The sequence below is a fragment of the Myxocyprinus asiaticus genome, chromosome 5, assembly GCF_019703515.2.
Source record: "Myxocyprinus asiaticus isolate MX2 ecotype Aquarium Trade chromosome 5, UBuf_Myxa_2, whole genome shotgun sequence".
Classification (NCBI taxonomy): Eukaryota; Metazoa; Chordata; class Actinopteri; order Cypriniformes; family Catostomidae; genus Myxocyprinus; species Myxocyprinus asiaticus.
In genome coordinates this window covers 46962544-46981615 of record NC_059348.1, presented here as the reverse complement: position 1 = coordinate 46981615, position 19072 = coordinate 46962544, and the positions used below count along the sequence as shown (strand labels likewise).

The 19072-nt window shown below is 40.9% G+C and overlaps 1 protein-coding gene across 1 annotated transcript; it reads right to left on the bottom strand.

Annotated features, from left to right (window-relative positions):
• Positions 1–1181: 1181 nt before the first annotated feature.
• On the bottom strand, positions 1182–17526 carry LOC127441053 (uncharacterized). The gene is made up of 15 exons (XM_051698206.1): positions 17252–17526; positions 15557–15715; positions 15213–15467; positions 14717–14906; positions 14482–14590; positions 14158–14314; positions 13899–14041; positions 12882–13041; positions 12580–12759; positions 9584–9751; positions 9265–9413; positions 8620–9064; positions 4799–4861; positions 2134–2240; positions 1182–1932 (listed from the first exon to the last, which is right to left on the bottom strand). The coding sequence occupies exons 1-15, from the start codon at positions 17349–17351 to the stop codon at positions 1759–1761; spliced, it is 2559 nt and encodes an 852-aa protein (XP_051554166.1). The 5' UTR covers positions 17352–17526; the 3' UTR covers positions 1182–1758.
• Between the last annotated feature and the right edge of the window lie 1546 nt (positions 17527–19072).

The following is a 19072-nucleotide window of genomic DNA, read 5'->3' as shown; positions in this document are numbered from 1 at the left end:
TCGCGGGCCAGGTAAAATGGTCTCACTGGCCTTATACGACCCTGAGGCCTGACTTTCCCCACCCCTGCTTTAGAACTGCTAAAGATGGCATGGACTGCTTCTAACAAGTTATTGGAGAAACAAGGATGTGTGTGTGTGTTTGAGAGAGAGAGAGAGCGATTGAGCTTGTGTGACTACCTGCGTCTGTCGCTACTCCCAAGCAGTAGTATAGTGTTAGTCAGCTTGCTGAAGATAATAGAATTCTGGTCAAATACTGTACATCCTATTTTTTTTGTGTGTAAAAAAAGCGGTCAGAGTGGTGCCCTCATTGAGTATTTCATGGTAGCCAGTGCGCAAGAGTCATTCACTATATAAACCTATCTCTCTCCTTCGCCGTTTTTTACATCTCCTTCAAAACTCGGGTAAAAGGTAAGTGCCTGGAGTATGTTTTTGTTACTCTGTCTGTTGTGTCTCTCAGCTGTGATAAGATTTAATGCTGAAGCTGTTAATTTAACTGTATTTCCCAGCTGTAATGAGACCTGGCTGGAGTCACTCAGCACGCCCTGGGATTCGAACTAGTGAACTCCAGGGGTGGTGCCAGCGTCTTTTACCACTGATCTACCCAGGCCCCTCAATGAATCAGTTTTAAATAAAGAATCTAAGTAAGTGGTTTGACAGTAATTTAGAGACACCTAGCAGAGGGCCACAATTAGCAGTCTCTGTATCCTAAATTACCTCACACTGATCTCAGAGATAAAATCTGGGTCAAAAAAAAAAAAAAAAAAAACTGTTTCCAGTGTAGTCCTAGCTGACAGTACAGAGAGGTTCAGCTGTGGAGGAACTGACATTTTAATTGTGAGTGAAAGACTTCTAGGTGTGGGATTCAAGTTTGGCTGCTCAGAGACCTGGCAGTCATTAGCTATAAATCATTGGAGGAAAACAAATCTATTGTTTTTTTTTTTTTTTTTTTTTAAAGTAAAAAGTGAGATAACTCTGTCTGAAAATAATTATCTGAAAGATAGTATAATGTAACAATTGAAAAGCCAAGAAGGGATAACAAATACAAAGGATGAAAAGAAAAGGAATGTGGGTTGGAGCCATTTTCATGTAAAAAAAAAAAAAAAGAAGAAGAAGAAAAAGAAGAAAAAAAGAATGAATGATAGAAACATTTGCATAACAAGCTTATAAATATGATGGCAACATTTATTTAAATATATTTAAAGACTTTAACTAAATTATTTTTTTATCATTGTCATAAAGATATTAAATATGATTTTCATATAAAAATATTACATATGCAAAATGTAATACAAATAAATATATAACAAACATCAAAAATAATATCTGTACAATTGGCAGGTTGTACAGGAGGATCAACCTCTCTCCCTGCAGAATAAGTTAAGTCAGTTTGGGCATTGTGTCAGCATCAGGCCAGTCAAGTGGAGCCCCTCATCCCCCTCAGAAAGCATTGAGAGTCCGAGTTCTTTGAAAAGCGATTCCACTCAATCATTTCAAAGGCAGCATGTGATACCACAATATAATTTTTTATGTAAAACGCTCAATGTTGGTGGTGCCATTTCAGCTGTAGATTAAGAATGACAATGATCCATGTCGGAAAGCCTTGCGATATGTCCAAATAGGCAATATAACATGTAGGATCCCACTATAGGTATCACTGAGAATTTCCTCTCTTCTCTGTACAGTATGTGGTATGTGAGATACCAGGGCCATGTCGAGAGTACTGTCCCTTTAAGAAAAGGTGAATCGAGTTTGTGTGTTTTACGTTTTGAGAGAATCGATGGCAACCGCAATGATGCGTGGCATGCTGCGGTAAAATGCTTCATTTTCCAAACCCACCAAGCTGTAAAAGGTCAAAGGTCGCCCGCCAACAGAGGCCTTGATCCGTGACTGGTACAAACCACGCTCATTCTTAGAGTTGAGGTCAACCAACACCTGAGATAACACACAATACACAAAAAACATCTTTACACACCTAAATATAAAACTACATTTCATTCAACAATCTATTACAAGTTGACTGTTCTTTTAAACTGTCAAAATATGAACGGAGAATGAAGAATTCTGCTTTTTAAAAGGGAAAGTGTCCGGATGTTACTTGTAACTGGTGTTTGGTCACTTGTACAACACACGCACCTCCTGGAAGATCATGTTTAGGTTGTTAGGGGGAACAGCCAGGATCCAGTTGTACATCTCCTGGGTGATACTGACAAGCTGAGCAGATTCGGTTACTCCTGAGCAAACTACACAAAAGAACAAACCCTTAAAAAACACATTGTTATAAAATAATACAACTAATAAAAAAATAATAAAATGATGAAATGTTATATTCTTTAAAACGATTTATTAAAAATATAATAATAACTTTATTTTTATAGTAACTTTTAGCAATTTAGCAGAAAGTGCTTCACAAAACGTAAAATAAAAACTCAGTAAAACATAACACATTCACACAGCAATAAAAGCAAGTCTATTCAAAATGTTTTTAGATGAGACTTAAAAACTGACACAGATTCAGCAAATCTAATATTCCAGGGCAGGCTGTTCCATAATCGTGGGGCCTTCACTACAAAAGATCAGTCACCTTTAGTTTTGCATTTGGATCTTGGAATAGCCAACAGTTCATGACAAGAAGATCTTAGAGGTCTAACTGTTTCTTAAGGTCCTAAAAATTCTGCTAAACATTCTGGTACCAAACCAAGTAATGCTTTATATGTAAGTAATAAAATCTTAAAATCAACCCTAAAATGAACTGATAAACAATGCAAAGAAGCTAAAACTGGAGTAATATGATTTGAAGACCTAGTTCATGTCAAAAGTCTAGCTGCAGCATTTTGCACTGATTGTAACTGTACATTGATTGAAGTGCATTGATTTAAAGTTGAAAACAGGGCATTACAATAATCAAGGCGAGACGAAATGAGAGCATGTATAAGCTTCTTTGTATCCCTAAAACTCAAGACATGTCTAACCTGGGAAATGTTCCTTAACTGATAAAAACAAGGCTGAACTAACTGCATGATGTGATTTTTAAAATTTACAATTGTATCAAAATAGACGCCCACATTTCTCACCACCTGCTGAATTTTTGGGATCACCTGTCTAAGTGCTGACTCAGGATGACTTTTTTAAACCATGAGCGATTATAACAACCTCTGTTTTATCAGTATTTAACTGAAAAAGAAAAAGAAAAGAAAAAAAATTACATTACATCCAATTTTTTATATCTGCTATGCAAGCTTGAAGAACGCTTACTGGTAAATTAAACAGATACTTGGGATTCAACAACAAATACAACTGTCATTCGCATAGCAATAAAAATTAATGTTGTATTTTCAAATCACACTACCAAGCGGTAACATACAAGGATGGATTAACCACTGGGCTGATTGGGCCATTGCTCAGGGGCCTCTAAACCCAAAGGGCCCAGAGCTCTAAATCAATGATTTATTTATTTATTTTGAGATATCTATTATAAATCCATGTAAATGTAAGCCTTATGTGAAATACCATTTGTTTGGCCGAATGCAAGATGGACGACAGCAGCGCGAGCAGACACCCAAGTGACTCGGGAATAAAAAAAGTTTATTGCCATGGATACGTCTAACACAATCTCAGATTAGCAGGGAATAAAGTGCACAGTGATCTATGAGCCTAAATAGCACAATACATGGATCTTCAAATGATAAAATCACATTAAAGTCGAACAAAAATAATCTGTCACTGCCTGCAACATAGTTGGCCTATTCTTAGTCAATGGAAAATGCTCAATTCTTCCCGGGCAGGTTCACTTTCCATGAGGCAGCGAACGCTATGGTTTATAAAATCTTCAGAATGTTTTGATTTTTAAATTATTCAGCATGTAACTTGTGTAATTATTGTCTGCACACCAGAGCAAAAGGGGAAAAAAACATTGGCTCACTGTTTATCAAGCGCTGAAACTTTGCCAGGTGAAAAACAATCTGGAATCATTTGTAACAGTCACATAAGTCCTCTTTGCAACTTGAACTTCATCAGAATGTTGATTTGTGACACCAGCGCTGAAAAAGCTTGATGCAGCGCAACAAATGGTGAAACAGAATACAGGTGTCATGAGATGCGTTAATAAATATTAAAGTTCTTTTAAACTTAATGCAGTGTCTAAAAAAATTTCCTAGGGTTGTGGCGCAGCGCAACGATCATAGAAAAAACATTTAAATACAGCATAGACACACATCTGAACAGCCCGTAACTCGCCATACAGCTTACTTGAAAAACTGACCCGAACGAATAGTGATTTTGATAGGCTATTTGAATACCATGCACATCCCTATTAATAATTAAAAAGTACATATAATTGGCAGTGTCAGACATTGCTACAAACTTTTTTTCTATCTATTTGAAAAATTCAGCCAAATCTGCCAAGTGTCCTGTAGCGCATAAAGGTGAACGTAATCACATCATGGGGAGCCTCCACGGCGTACTGGCCCATGGGCCTCTCAGTTCTTAATCCATCCTTTGTAACATATATAGTGAAAACAGTACTGGCCCTAACAGGGATCCTTGCGAAACACCACAATTTTTTGTTGAAGAGGAGGACCAATGTAAACACTGTAAAGTAATTTTTTTGTCTTTTTTTTTTCTATTTTGTAGGCAACAGTCACAGTTGCCAAATGGATAAGGCACTGGCCTCATATTCCTTAGTGCTTCCTTGGGTTGGTTTCAGCAAAGTGGCAAAGCAGAAGTGTGCAGGGCCCATTACCCAACGGTCAATAAATAATAAATAAATAATCAACAATAATAATCAAATGAGAAATCATACCTTTGTCATTTGCTCTTCGTATCCGTCTCTTGTGCAGGTCTCTCCTCTTCCTCTGAAGGAGCTCTGAAACAAGATCAGAGGCAGATTCTTTCAGGCTGTATATTCATGGTTTCATCATTCTACAATACTTAACACTTAAAGATATGTTCCAGGTTCAGTACAAGTTCTATCTCTAGCATTTGTGGCATACATCCATTACCACTGAAATTCATTTTGATGCATACCTCAGTTTTTTTTTTTTTACATTTTTTATTGATTCATATATTAAACAAAGAAAAGCAAAACATATACAAACAGAATCAATATTTAACCCTCACAACAGTGGCGCTCCAGCCGACTTCCAACCCCTTAAAATTATCTGTGTGGTGATCATAACGCTAGTTAGGACCCAGTTTTTTATGTGCTTATTCTCCATATTAATGACTGCCCCATCACCTAAAATACAGAGTCTGGGGCAAAATAAAATTTGAGTGCCCAATACATCACACATAAAACTCTGAATCTTCAACCAAAATTCTTGGATCTTAACACATCCCCAAAAGACATGGGTTGTGTATCCATCTTCTGATTGGACTCAAGATGGCACCGAGTATGGCTGCTGTGTTGCAAGCTCCGACACAACATTGTAGTGTTTTGTTTGTTTTGTTTACAATTCTTATGTTTTTTGTCTTGGATGTTGTCTGCCTTATTGTCTACGACAGACAAACACTTTTGGACATTGGCTCTGCAATTACACACCGTAAACCGGACTTCAAATTCCTCAATGCAAACGCTGTTTACAAACACACCAGCAAAGCCCTTTGTCTTGGCTGCCCGGCCGCGAAAACGCAAAAGGAAAAGGGGAAACAGAGCCGGCGTTCTCATCAGAGTAAGATGTCATGCAAATCGACCCCCGCTACCCAGTATTCTACTGGCAAATGTTCAGTCTCTGGACAACAAGCTCTGCGAGCTGAGAGCGCAGATCTCTTTCCAACGAGAGATGAGGGACTGCTGCATTATCTGCCTTACGGAAACTTGGATGTCTGCTGAGATTCCAGATTCGGCCATTGAACCCGTGGGGTTCTCCGTGCACCGAGCGGACAGAGCGAAAGACCTCTCAGGTAAAAGCAGAGGTGGTGGTGTATGTTTTATGATCAACAAATCCTGGTGTGATCAGAGGAACGTACATTCTATCAAGTCTTTCTGCTCTCCTGATCTGGAATTTCTCATGCTTCTGTGTCGACCATTCTGGCTACCGAGGGAATTCACAGTGGTCATTATCACCGCTGTGTACATCCCGCCACAAGCCGACACAGACCGGGCACTCAAGGAACTGTATGGGATTATAAGCAAGCAGGAAACCGCGCACCCTGAGGCCGCGTTCATTGTGACCGGGGACTATAATAAAGCCAGTTTCAAATCAGTCGCACCAAAATACCACCAACACATTAGTTTTAACACACGAGGGGACCGGATTTTGGACCATTGCTACTCTCCCTTCCGGGATGGCTACAAATCCCTCCCCCGCCCACCATTTGGCAAATCGGACCACTCTTCCATTCTGCTTCTGCCCGCTTACAGGCAGAAACTGAAACAGGAAGCACCCACCCTCATCCAGTGCTGGTCGGACCAATCAGACTCTACGCTACAAGACTGTTTTGATCACGCGGACTGGGAGATGTTCCGGTCCGCCTCTGATGACGACATCGAGCTTTACGCTGATAGCGTAATGTGTTTCATCAGAAAGTGCGTAGAGGACATCGTTCTGACCAGAACAATACGGATCTACCCGAACCAGAAACCTTGGATTAATAGCGATGTTCACGCGGCACTTGATGCATGGACCTCCGCTTTTAATTCCGGGAACGCGGAGGAGCATAAACAAGCCAGTTATGAACAGCAAAATGTCAGTACAGAAACAAGATCGAAGGACAGTTCAACACCACCAACTCTAGAAGCATGTGGCAGGGAATTAATATCATCACGGACTTTAAAACTCTGCCGTGAACACCGCTGCCTCTCTCCCGGATGAGCTAAATACTTTTTATGCTCGTTTCGAGGGAAATAACACCGCCCTCGCAGAGAGAGCTCTCGCGGCCGAAGCTACAGAGGTTAGTTCACTCTCCATCTCTGAAGCGGATGTAACCCGATCCTTCCGACGGGTGAATATCCACAAAGCCACGGGTCCAGATGGCATTCCGGGCCGCGTCATCAGAGCATGTGCGAACCAACTGACTGGTGTTTTTACGGACATGTGGTCCCCACATGCTTTAAAACGTCCACCATTGTGCCTGTTCCAAAGCAATCCAAAATCACTTGCTTAAATGACTGGTGTCCTGTTGCTCTGACCCCCATCATCAGCAAATGCTTTTAGAGACTAATCAGAGATTACATCTGCTCTGTGCTGCCTCCATCACTAGACCCATTGCAGTTTGCTTACCGCAACAACCGCTCCACTGATGATGCCATTGCATCTACAATACACACTGCTCTGTCCCAACTGGAAAAAAGAACACTTATGTGAGAATGTTGTTTGTAGACTACAGCTCAGCATTCAACACCATAGTGCCCTCCAAGCTTGATGAGAAACTCCAGGCTCTGGGCTTAAACAGTTCGCTGTGCAGCTGGATCCTGGACTTCCTGTCAAGCAGACGCCAGGTGTTTAGAATGGGCAGTAACATCTCCTCATCACTGACCCTCACTGACCCTCTCTTCCAAGAAACCCTTCCTTTACTCCTCACCCAACACGAGCTCTTTATCGGATGATCTCAGAAATTTGGCCAAAATTGATCGGGGCCTGTCTCCCTCAGCAGATCTCTGAACCGGAAATCTGTGAGCTCATTCGATTTCCAGCTTATGGCCTGTTATGTCGAGCAGACTTGGGAAGAGCTCATCTAGGAATTTCACCATATCTCGGCCTTCTTCGTTCTCGGAAATTACAACAATTCGGACGTTGTTTCGCCGATTACGATTCTCATGGTCTTCCAACTTTTCCCGGATGCACTGCAAATCTGCCTTGGTCACTAGCGAGTTAGCAGCTAATTCCCTCTCCGATGACTCCAGATAATCGATCCGTTTCTCAACGTCCCCAATTCTTGTAACCAACTCGGAGAATTTCGTCTCCATGGCAGTAATCGATCGACGCATTACAGCAAGATCCTCCAAGTCTGCTATGACCTTCGTCAGCATCACCGACATGCTCAACAGTTGACGCTGCATTTCTTCTGCTGCACCGTCCAAATTGAGTCCTGGTCTGCCGCCCTGTCAGAGGTATCAGCTTGAGCACGTAAGTGTCTTTTAATGTTTCTAGAGCCCAAGGATTTTGAATTCTTTGACGTATTATCTTCATAGAACAGTTATGAATCAGAGTGTATCGAATCTCACCAGTTTATGACACAAAAAGTATTAAAAACTAACAATGTGCACAGACCTGACCCTTGCATGGTGCCACATGACCGTGCATACCTCAGTTTTTTGGGGGTTTTTAAAGCAAAAATTGGGGTTACAGTAACAACGTACACTTACAATGCAAGTAAATTGGGCAACTTGCTTTGAGCTTGTGTTTTGGTTAAATTAAATTAATTCTTTCTTTAACAATGTAAATTATTTAAGCTATGAAGTTGAATTGCCATTTTTGTGGTAAGATTACAGTTTTTGGTTGATGCACCTATTTGTTAAATGTATTGGTAATTCATGTTAGTATTTTTTTTCTATGTAGAATGTAAGGACATTGTAAGGACTTTTCGTGGTTTCCTGCCATTCTTTACCAATATTCTGATGCTATTTTCCTGTTGAATGTTTTCAATTTGCTTTAAGAGCACTCAAATCACATGTAGTCTTACTTTTGTAGAGCGGCTGTTGAAGCAGGGGCATCTGAGTAGGAACAGCGTTTTTTTCGAGGAGTGAATCTGGAGGATCCATGGTCCTGAGTTCAAGTGGTTGTACGGAGGGTTCCACAGATCTGGATGCTATATCCATGTATGCATCCTGAGGAGATGCTGTCATCACTGGACCTCCTGTGACACTTCCTGTATCGCCTCCTCTGAGAGCTTTAAATATCAGAGCAGTCCAAAGGTCTGCTGACAGCACAGGCTTCTCAGAATGTGCACTGTTGTCCTGCTGTGATTTTCCAGTGGTGGGAATGGTAAAATCCCTTTGAAACAGTTGGTGGTCAAACTCTTGTATGACAGGAATGTGCAGTGATTCCAGTTTGGAATGCAGGAGAGCGATGGAGGAGCGGAGTGCACTGTCTAGTATATGAGTAGGTGATTCTTCCCTTTCTTCTTCCTGAAAATACCACAAGACAGAGATGGAAACAATAAGAACCAATTTCAGTACAAGGTTTGTCCTTTATCTGAAATATGAAACCCATCGAGCCAGTTTTCAAATTCCAGTCTCAGTTTAATGTTAAATAATGTCTGTCCAAAACAGAAATCTTTTAAACATGTTGATCACAGGTAACAGTATCTGTAATTAGGCAGATTTACCGGTGTGAAAAGTTGTTTTTCCTGAGACAGCTCTGAGTTCTTTAGTTCTTTCTGTTGATCCAGATCTTCAGCAATGCCTCTGAGGTATCTCTCCCAGTCATCCACCAGGGGGCCAACTTCCTGGAAGATTGCTGGCAGGTCTACCTGCTCTTTTAGAGTAATATGTCTGTTAGAATAATGATCTGATCCAGAAGATGGTCAGTAAAGATCCTGATGACTTTATTAATTAAACTATGAATGAACAACCAATGTTGTTTTTAGTGTTGGGTGGTTCTTTAACATTCTACTTATCCTACTTATACTGGTTTCATGGCTGTACCTGTTGTGGGTGTATTTCTACGTTGTCGTTTTACATGTGTAGAGCTATAGACGTTTTCCACCAGCTGAGGAAGAGTCTGAGTGAAAAAGGTCAGATCAACCTTATCTCTTATATAATCATCGGCCCTCTGAAGCAAGTCCAAAAGGGTCTGAAGAAAGGAACGTAACTCTGCAGAGAGAAATATGTCAGACATTGAGAAAAGCAACAAAGTAAAGGAAAGGAGATTAGGGCATTTATTTTCTACATTGATTGGAACATACACTACCAGTCAAAAGTTTAGGTACACTAAATTAATGTGTGGAAACGGGGCCATGGTCAAGCACTGATCTCTGGAGAGCAAGGCCGGGAGATGTGAGTGGCAAAGGACTCACACCTGTGTGGGAATTAACTAACAGCTGATTTGTATTGCAGTGAGCAGCGGCGGGGATAAAAGGAGCGGCTGGGGAGTGAGAGAGCTGAACTAAGTGCCTACGTGAGTGTGCTCAATAAAAGTTTATTTGGAACTAACATCGCCATCCCCTGCTTCCTCTGTCTACTGGTGAACTGTGAAAGTGTTACATTATGTTTCTCATTATCTTAAAAAACTTTTAATCTGAAGTCTTATGTTTGAATGCTTGAAATTACTTTTGTAGATGAATGGAAATTGTGCATACTGATAAATATCTTTGCAAAACTATAATTTCAATTAATTATTTGTTATCAATGAGTTTAACTGTATAGTGAAGGAAAATCAGCCAACAGGTGTCCAGATTTCATGGGAATTCCTTCAAATGCCACCCAAGTGGCACTTCATTAAATTGCCCAGAGTGTGCAGAGATTAAATCAAGGCAAGGGGTGGCTATTTGAAGAAGCTAAAATATAAAATAGTTTTGATTTGTTTAAAATTTTTGGTTACTGCATAATTCATCTCATTTGTGGCATTTCATAGTTTGATGACTTTACTACTATTCTAAAATGTGTAAAGTACTACTAATAAAGAGTGAGTATGTCCAAACTTTTCAAGTAGGTACAGTTGTGCTCAAAAGTTTGCATACCCTTGGAGAACTGGTAATATATGTACCATTTTTAAAGAAAACATGAGTGAGCTGGCAAAACACATTTATTTTATTTCTTATGGGATTCATATTCAACTGCAGGTTATAACAGAATGGCAAAATCATAAAACAAAACATGGCAACAAAGAAAAAAATGAAATGACCCCTGTTCAAAAGTCTGCATACCCTTAGTTCTTAATACTGTGTATTGCCCCCTTTAGCATCAATGACAGCATGCAGTCTTTTGTAATAGTTGTCTATGAGGCCCCAAATTCTTGCAGGTGGTATAGCTGCCCATTCGTCTTGGCAAAATGCCTCCAGGTCATGCAAAGTCTTTGGTCGTCTTGCATGAACCGCACGTTTGAGATCTCCCCAGAGTGGCTCGATGATATTAAGGTCAGGAGACTGTGATGGCCACTCCAGAACCTTCACTTTTTTTCTGCTGTAACCACTGGAGGGTCAACTTGGCCTTGTGCTTAGGGTCATTGTCGTGCTGGAAAGTCCAAGAGCATCCCATGTGCAGCTTTCGTGCAGAAGAATGCAAATTGTCTGCCAGTTTTTTCTGAGAACATGCTACATTCATCTTGCCATAAATTTTCACAAGATTCCCTGTGGAATTCCCTGAGCTCCCTTTAGAGCTCACCCCCCCCACCCCCCACCCCCCCCCCCACCCCAAAACATCAGTGAGCCACCACCATGCTTCACAGTGGGGATGGTATTCTTTTCACTATAGGACTTGTTGACCCCTCTCCAAACATAGCGTTTATGGTTGTGACCATAAAGCTCTATTTTGGTCTCGTCACTCCAAGTTACAGTGTGCCAGAAGCTGTGAGGCATGTCAAGGTGTTGTCGGGCATATTGTAACCGGGCTTTTTTGTGGCATTGGCGCAGTAAAGGCTTCTTTCTGGCAACTCGACCATGCAGCTCATTTTTGTTCAAGTATCATTGTATTGTGCTCCTTGAAACAACCACACCGTCTTTTTCCAGAGCAGCCTGTATTTCTCCTGAGGTTACCTGTGGGTTTTTCTTTGTATCCTGAACAATTCTTGTGGCAGTTGTGGCTGAAATCTTTCTTGGTCTACCTGACCTTGGCTTGGTATCAAGAGATCCTCGAATTTTCCACTTCTTAATAAGTGATTGAACAGTACTGACTGGCATTTTCAAGGCTTTGGATATCTTTTTATATCCTTTTCCATCTTTCTAAAGTTCCTTTACCTTGTTACACAGGTCATTTGACAGTTCTTTTCTGCTCCCCATGGCTCAGTATCTAGCCTGCTCAGTGCATCCACATGAGAGCTAACAAACTCATTGACTATTTATACACAGACACTATTTGCAATTTAAAAAGCCACAGGTGTGAAAATTAACCTTTAATTGCCATTTAAACCTTGTGTGTCTGTAACAAGGCCAAACATTCAAGGGTATGTAAACTTTTGATCAGGGCCATTTGGGTGATTCCTGTTATTATGATTTAAAAAGGAGCCAAACAACTATGTGATAATAAATGGCTTCATATGATCACTATCCTTAAATAAAAGACAGTGTTTTTGCATGATCAGTCATATTTTCAAAATCAATGCCAAAATTTCACAATTTTTGCCAGGGTATGCAAACTTTTGAGCACAACTGTATAGCTGCAAGCTGAATATATCCAAATGGGGTGGAATCTCCAAAATAGAATGTGGTTTCTCCAGAAGGGGGTGAGGTTACTCCAAAAGGGGGTGACACCTCCACAGATGGTTAGGGTTAAGGAAAGGGTTAGGTAAGGGGCTCCCTATATCTTTGCTGGCTATTTTGGAGCTCCTGCCCCTTTCTGGAGACCTGTCTACAGCTATACCCTTCTCAAAATTTTGGCTGGTAGTGTAGAAGCTATGCTGCCATTCTTGATTATACAACTTTAGTGCTTCATGGAGAGTACATTCCTTCAATCATTTCTGGTAATAGAATGTCTGGATAACTTACGACACTTCTTAAATCGGCTTTGGCATTTTTCCTGAGCGAGTCGTTGGCAGGCAGAGTGGTCAAGGGCTGAAGAGCAAGACTGTGTGTAAAAGTAGCAGAACTCTGACATCTGTTGTTCTTCAGACAGTTCAGTTGTTTTAAGTAGCTCAGGACATGTGGGCTCCCGACTCCCAAAGGACTCTGGAATTTGGAGAAAGAATTTTAAAATATGGGTATGGAACGTTTTGCAGGCTTAATGGATTTTCACTGAGCAAAAATACAAATACTTTGTAGTGAAGAATGTTACATGTTGAGTAACTCACTCTGTATCTCCATCAAGACCCAGTCAGAGAAGGCAGTGACCCGTGTATACACGCCAGGCTTTCCCCTCTCCCCACAGCCATCACCCCAAGAGGTGATGCCAAATAGCTGAAACCGCCCTGATAAATGGTCCTGGAAGATCAGCGGCCCGCCAGAATCACCCTGTAAACATAAACTGAGGTATTATTAAAGCAGATACACGTTAGATGCTTTTAAAGGTTAGGTGTGGTGTGAAATAATCAATTTGTGCTGTTTCTTAAGTAGTTGTGGTGTTTAAAATGCAGGGGAGATATTTCCCAAGCATTGGTGATGTCTATAATACAAATTATATATTTCTTAAGCAGATGTGTTTTTTTAGATGCAGGTGAAATATTTTATAGCAGATGTGGTGTTTATAATGCATCGTTTCTTAAGTGGCTGTGGTCATGATGCAGGGTAGATATTTTTAAAGCAAGTGTGGTGCTTAAGATGCAGGTTAGATGTTTCTAAAGAAGGTATAGTGTTAATAATACGGGTGAGATGTTTCAAAAGCTGGTACCGTTAATAATGCAGGTAAGATGTTTTTAAAGCAGGGTATGGTATTTATAATGCAGATGAGATGTTTCTAAAGCAGGTATAGTGTTTATAATGATAGTGAGATGTTTTCTAAAGCAGGTGTGGTGTTTATCATGCAGGTGAGATATTTTTAAAGCAGCCATGGTGTTTATAATGCAGACGAGAAGTTTCTAAAGCATGAATGGTGTTAATCGTGTAGGTGAGATTTTATAAAGTAGGTATGGTGTTAGTAATGCAGGTGAGATATTTTGTAAAGCAGGTATGGTTTTTATATGGGTTTATGTTTCTAAAGAAGCTATGGCGTTTGTAATCCAGGTGAGATGTTTCTACAGCAGGCATGGTTTATATAATGCAGATGAGATGTTTCTGAAGCAGATGAGATGTTTCTAAAGCGGGTGTGGTGTTAGTCATGCATGTGAGATGTGGTGTTTATAATATGGGTGAGTGTGATGGTGTGGAGATACCTGGCATGAGTCAATGCCTCCAGATAGGTACCCAGCACAGAACATAGTGTTAGTGAGCAGTTCCTTCCCAAGTGCACTGCGACAGGTGGTCTGAGACAACAGGGGCACCTTAGCCTCCATCACTACATCTGCAGAGGGACCATCTACACACACCAACACATAAATAGAGATGCAAACACTAATTTACAAACAAAACATTTTACACAACCCTTAGCAAACTTTATGTGAAACTCTTAAGCCGTTATAGGGATTCTCTTACCCTCATACAGCGAGCCCCAGCCGGCCACCAAACAGGGTGTACCAGCCGGTGGATCAAGGTCCGAGGGCAAACAGACAGGTGTGACCTTTTCAGATAGAATTACAGGGGAACTCAGCTCCACCAGAGCAATGTCGTTATTAAATGTCTTTGGGTTAAACTACAATGAAAAAGAAGAGGGAAATAGGGAATGGGTTGCTCTGAAAAACAACAAAACTTCTGCACGGTTTCAAATTTAACAGTAATCTCCTTTTTTAGGTTCAAGTGAAGCTTAGAGAAAAGAATAAATGGAATAGTTGTAAGTGGCTGCATTTTTATTGTGTTTACCTTCGGATGAGTGATGATGCGATTGACCTTCATGACCTGTTCATCAGGGTCAGTTTTAGTGAGGTCAAACTCCCCCACCACAGCCGTCCAGTAAATCTCACTGCGACTCCTAATCGGACAAGACAGCTGTACTTGAGTTATGTCCACAAAAAAATCATTAATTAATTACTTCATTCATTATGCTATTGTTCTGTATTCTTCTACCTTCTGTATGTTTGTGTATTTGTGCCCCTACCCAGCAAAGCAGTGGGCGGCAGTGACGACCCAAGAGCTGTCCACCAGCACACCCCCACACATCAGAGCCCCATCCAGTCGCAGGTTTACCAGCCAAGGCCAGCTGCCCAGAGGGGCCGGAGACCCTCCCATGATACGAGAGCGAGGATGTGTCAAGTTTCGCATGATGGACAAGCGCTGCCCACACACAGCTGCATTAATGGAAAAAAAATACATTTGTATTACTACTACTGTATATATACTAAATTAATATAGTGCACAAGTTGTTTAGACTACTTTTGTAATACATTTATCTTCTTTTTAAAACTGGACAGCCTCTAATCACCATCCATTTTCATTATATGGAAAAGAGCATCCTGAACATTTTGCTAAACACTGTATCATCTTCTTTTTGGGTAAAGTTTTCGTAAAGCATTTTACAAATGCTTTACACAAATTTGTCATTCTTGTGTTTCATGAATGCGGCCCCTCAAGTGGATATGTGTGTGTCTCTTTACCCTGTGTTGTGGTCTGTGTGGCTGGCTCCAGACTTTGCATGGTGTTGAGCAGACTGCACTGCAGGACACGAGCGCTGCAGCTCTCTCCCATGACTCTGACGCACGAGTCTTTGTTCAGCTGAGCATGTGTGCAACGGCGTTTGTAGAAGCCACAGGCCTGACTCAGCAACCAGCTTCTCTCACCTTCATCAGCTTCCTGCTGAGCATGAGAGATCACCTCACAGCTCGGCTCCGACTGAGTGGTCTCTGAAGATGCTGTGGAATTATCACCATCATCATCAGAGCTTAAGAGTAAACAAGTTTTAAGTCCTGGTTATAAAGTGTGTTTGTGCGTTCAATCTTACCACAGGCGCCTTTTCGCTGTCCACAGTCCTGAAACAGACAGGGCACACATCCTCTGCAGCCTGCCTCAGCCTTGCTGTGGTCCGATACAGCAGAATCCACCGCGGACAAGGCGCGGGACAGAGCTGCCTCCATCACTACTGTTCCTCTGTCAGACAATGCTACACAGAAAGAAAGGCATAGATGTGGGTAAAAGTGACTACATGCCACAGAACCATGAAGCAATGCAAAGATAATGTAAAAAAAATAAAATAAAAACCATTAAAATATTGCACAAAACAAGAAGTCTAAAAATAAAATTGGTTACTACAAGGGAGAGTGAAAGGGAATGTTTTCATAGAAAATAAACTGCCTAAAAAAAAAATGAATTTCATCAGCAAAATGAGAAATCCACTGGGAACTTAAAGGGATAGTTCACCCAAAAATGAAACTTTTGTCATTTATTCACCCTCATGTTATTCCAAATCTGTATGAATTTCTTTCTTCTATGGACACAAAAGGAGATGTTAGACAGAGCGTTTTTTTAGGACTGACAGACTCAGTGACCATTCGCTTTCACTGTATGGAAAAAAGATGTAATGAAGATTTATGTTGACTGAGGCTCGGTTCCTTACATTCCGCCTAACATCTTTTATATTCCACAGTCATGCAAGCTTGAGGTTGTTTTCATTATCCCTTTAATTTGCCGGTGGGTATACTGTTACTGGCTGTGATTAAACCACATTTCATTTAAATTCCTCTAAAAAACTTTGTGCAGAATTCTCTCAGCCACATTTTTTCTTCTAAACAAGTGAGCAAACTTGTGCTCAAAGCACCACTGAACACACCATACACGAAGTTCAAACACACCGAACATCATTCAGCCATCCCCTCTTCTCTATATCCCAGAGAGCAGGAGAGACTTCAAAGCTGATTGAGACCTTAATTAACAGCCTGAACTATGGCCTCAACGGTGGCTATGCTAAACTGCTGAACTGCTGAAGAGTTTCACTGTGACCAGATACAAGAGTTGAGCACTGATTCTTGCCTATTTTAAAAGCAGCATATTTGACAAAAACAAAACTACTTTAACAAAACCCCAAGGACTAATGGTGAAAATATTTACTCTGTACATTATTTAATTGTGTGCATCAATCAAATGTGAAGTGTGCATAGTGTTCGATCTCAGTGTATGGCAAAAACCTGCGGATAAAAATATGGGGGCTTACAGCAATAACATTCAACCAATATTAAAAGATTATGCAACTTCTACTAAAACTAATTTCCTTGATTTCCTTGATATATTTGATGTACATATTGTGTGCCACAGCCATCTCTGTCAGAAGTGCATTTTGATCACAGTGTGAATTACTGATGTAGACGATGCTCTTATGCAAAGTAACATGCTAAAATAGGAATACTACAACACAAGTGATTTAACGTAAAGCTTGAAAGTTGGCCAGAAGCTAAAGTGCAAGCTAATACAGAGATATAGGTGTCACCCTTTGAAAAATGACTTTGACAATCAGAGAAGCCTCTGGTGAGGGAAGGTGGTCCAACGGTCTGCAGAAAAATGGTGATACTGTCATTATGAAGAGCTCTGGCACCTGTCTGTCTACTGACATAAGAAAGTCTTTGGATATTTTGGTCAACAGCACCCTCTTTTGCACCTGAATAAAAAATGCAAGTAGGTCGAAAGGTCTGGATAGCTGGCCTACCTTTAAGCGCGCTCTGTGGCATCCTGTACACCTCTCTTGCTGGTGGTGCTCCACTACAGTAACCAGTCACCAATAACAGCAGCAGTGACACCAAACCCATAATTCCACTTCACCTGTCCAAAGGTGAGTTCTTCCAGAGAAAATGTATTTTGTACCAACTGACGTAAGATGCTTCACTTTTCTTGCCACTCTGCAAAAGCTCTGCCTAGCACAGGCACAAACACACTGACACAACGCAGCTCCTTTTGCAGAGGTTGGTGGGCGTCTGTGCAGCATGAGTGTCTCCCACCTCCTGACTGGCTTAGCTTTCTCCCAAACTCCCTTTCTAAATATCTGTTTGTGGCAGAGGCTGTTGGAACAATGGAAGAGCATGGAGCAGCCCTGCAGATATATGCAAGACCATTGGACCACTCTCTGAGGGGTTGGGCGTCAGGGTCCATGCACTCCCAGTCGAATTCATTAAGACGATGAGAGCGAATTGAGAGGAACTTGCCAAGGGTGGAAATGGTTTAGCTGTGGTGAGAAGGGAGGGGAAAGAATGATAGAGAACTGGATGGGTAGGGGGTGGGTTGTTTGAATTCATTAACGTTAGAGAGAGACACAAGGGGAGGGGGGTGAGAGAGTAGGGGGGATCTGTCATTCGGCCATATCTGAATGAGAGCATTGTGCTCCTCCCTGTGAGTTCAAAGCGAGCAAATGTGGCGATCACAGGCACGCCGACCTCCTTGATCACTTTCATGCTTTAATGTGCTCCATTAAAATATTGTCAGTTCAGATCAATGCATCTTTCTCAGCTCGGCCTGCCCTCACTGCATAAATAAACAACACTATCTGCAGCAGTTCATGTTTACTCTTTACTGGTCGATGGTTCATAGAAAAGATTGTGTTTTGTATCCTAATTTGTTTGAAGAAGAGTTTTCAGAAACATTCAATTGTTTTCAGGAATCTTTAAAGAAAGGATAATGGATATTGATTATTTTCTTGAGTCTAATGTTGTATGCACAAAAGAATATTTAGCCTTTTGAATAGTTGAGGAAAAGACAGGGATTCTGATTTCCCATTCTGAGTTTAATAACTATTTATAGAGTATGCACATGTCAAACTGATCTTGTTATTTCATGGGAATTGCTCGACAGCTTGATATTTTGGCTCATAACTTGATATTTGGTAGATAGCTAATAATTCTGACAGTAATTGCAGCGGTATTTCACAAATTCAGTGGTGAAAAAGTGTGGGAACCCTCTTGAGAAGCTCACAAAAAGGCCCAAAATCTTCTATTCCACCCATTCAAATTGGTTGTTATCCATTTGAATATGCTGAAATGTTTGGAAAAGATCCATTATTGCAACTAATATTGCTAAAAACCATGCAACACTAAGGCTCATGATCAACCTCACACAATCACATTACTATACCTGCCTGTAAATTATTTCAAAAGGATTTTTACATTGCTCGTTGTACACATTGGGGCGGTTTTCTGGTGAAATGAACACTAGAGGCGCTATAACGGTAATGATTTAGATATACTTTCAGACAAAACACCAGTATAAGGGCAGATTATCAGTTCATAAACATGTACTTTTTGCCCTGTTCCTTACACAGTGATATCTTATGACATGATCATATTGCATGGTACAGTTGAAGAGCCCTATTATGCTTTTTGGGACTTTAACTTTCCTTTAGCGTGTAATATAGCTGTTTACGTAAAAGGCCTGCAAAGTTACAATGCACAAAGTCCACGCCAAAGGGAGTTACTCACTCCCAGAGAAAACACTGCTCCTGAACTGCCTGAAACACCTAGTTTGCAGTCCAGCCATTACT

Coding starts and splice junctions, on each gene's coding strand:
- LOC127441053 (XM_051698206.1), bottom strand. CDS start 17,351: ATGGGTTTGGTGTCACTGCTGCTGTTATTGGTGACTGGTTACTGTAGT. Junction 14,907..15,212: donor CACACAGACCACAACACAGG/GTAAAGAGACAC, acceptor CCATTAATGCAG/CTGTGTGTGGGCAGCGCTTG. Junction 14,591..14,716: donor GCCGCCCACTGCTTTGCTGG/GTAGGGGCACAA, acceptor TTGTCCGATTAG/GAGTCGCAGTGAGATTTACT.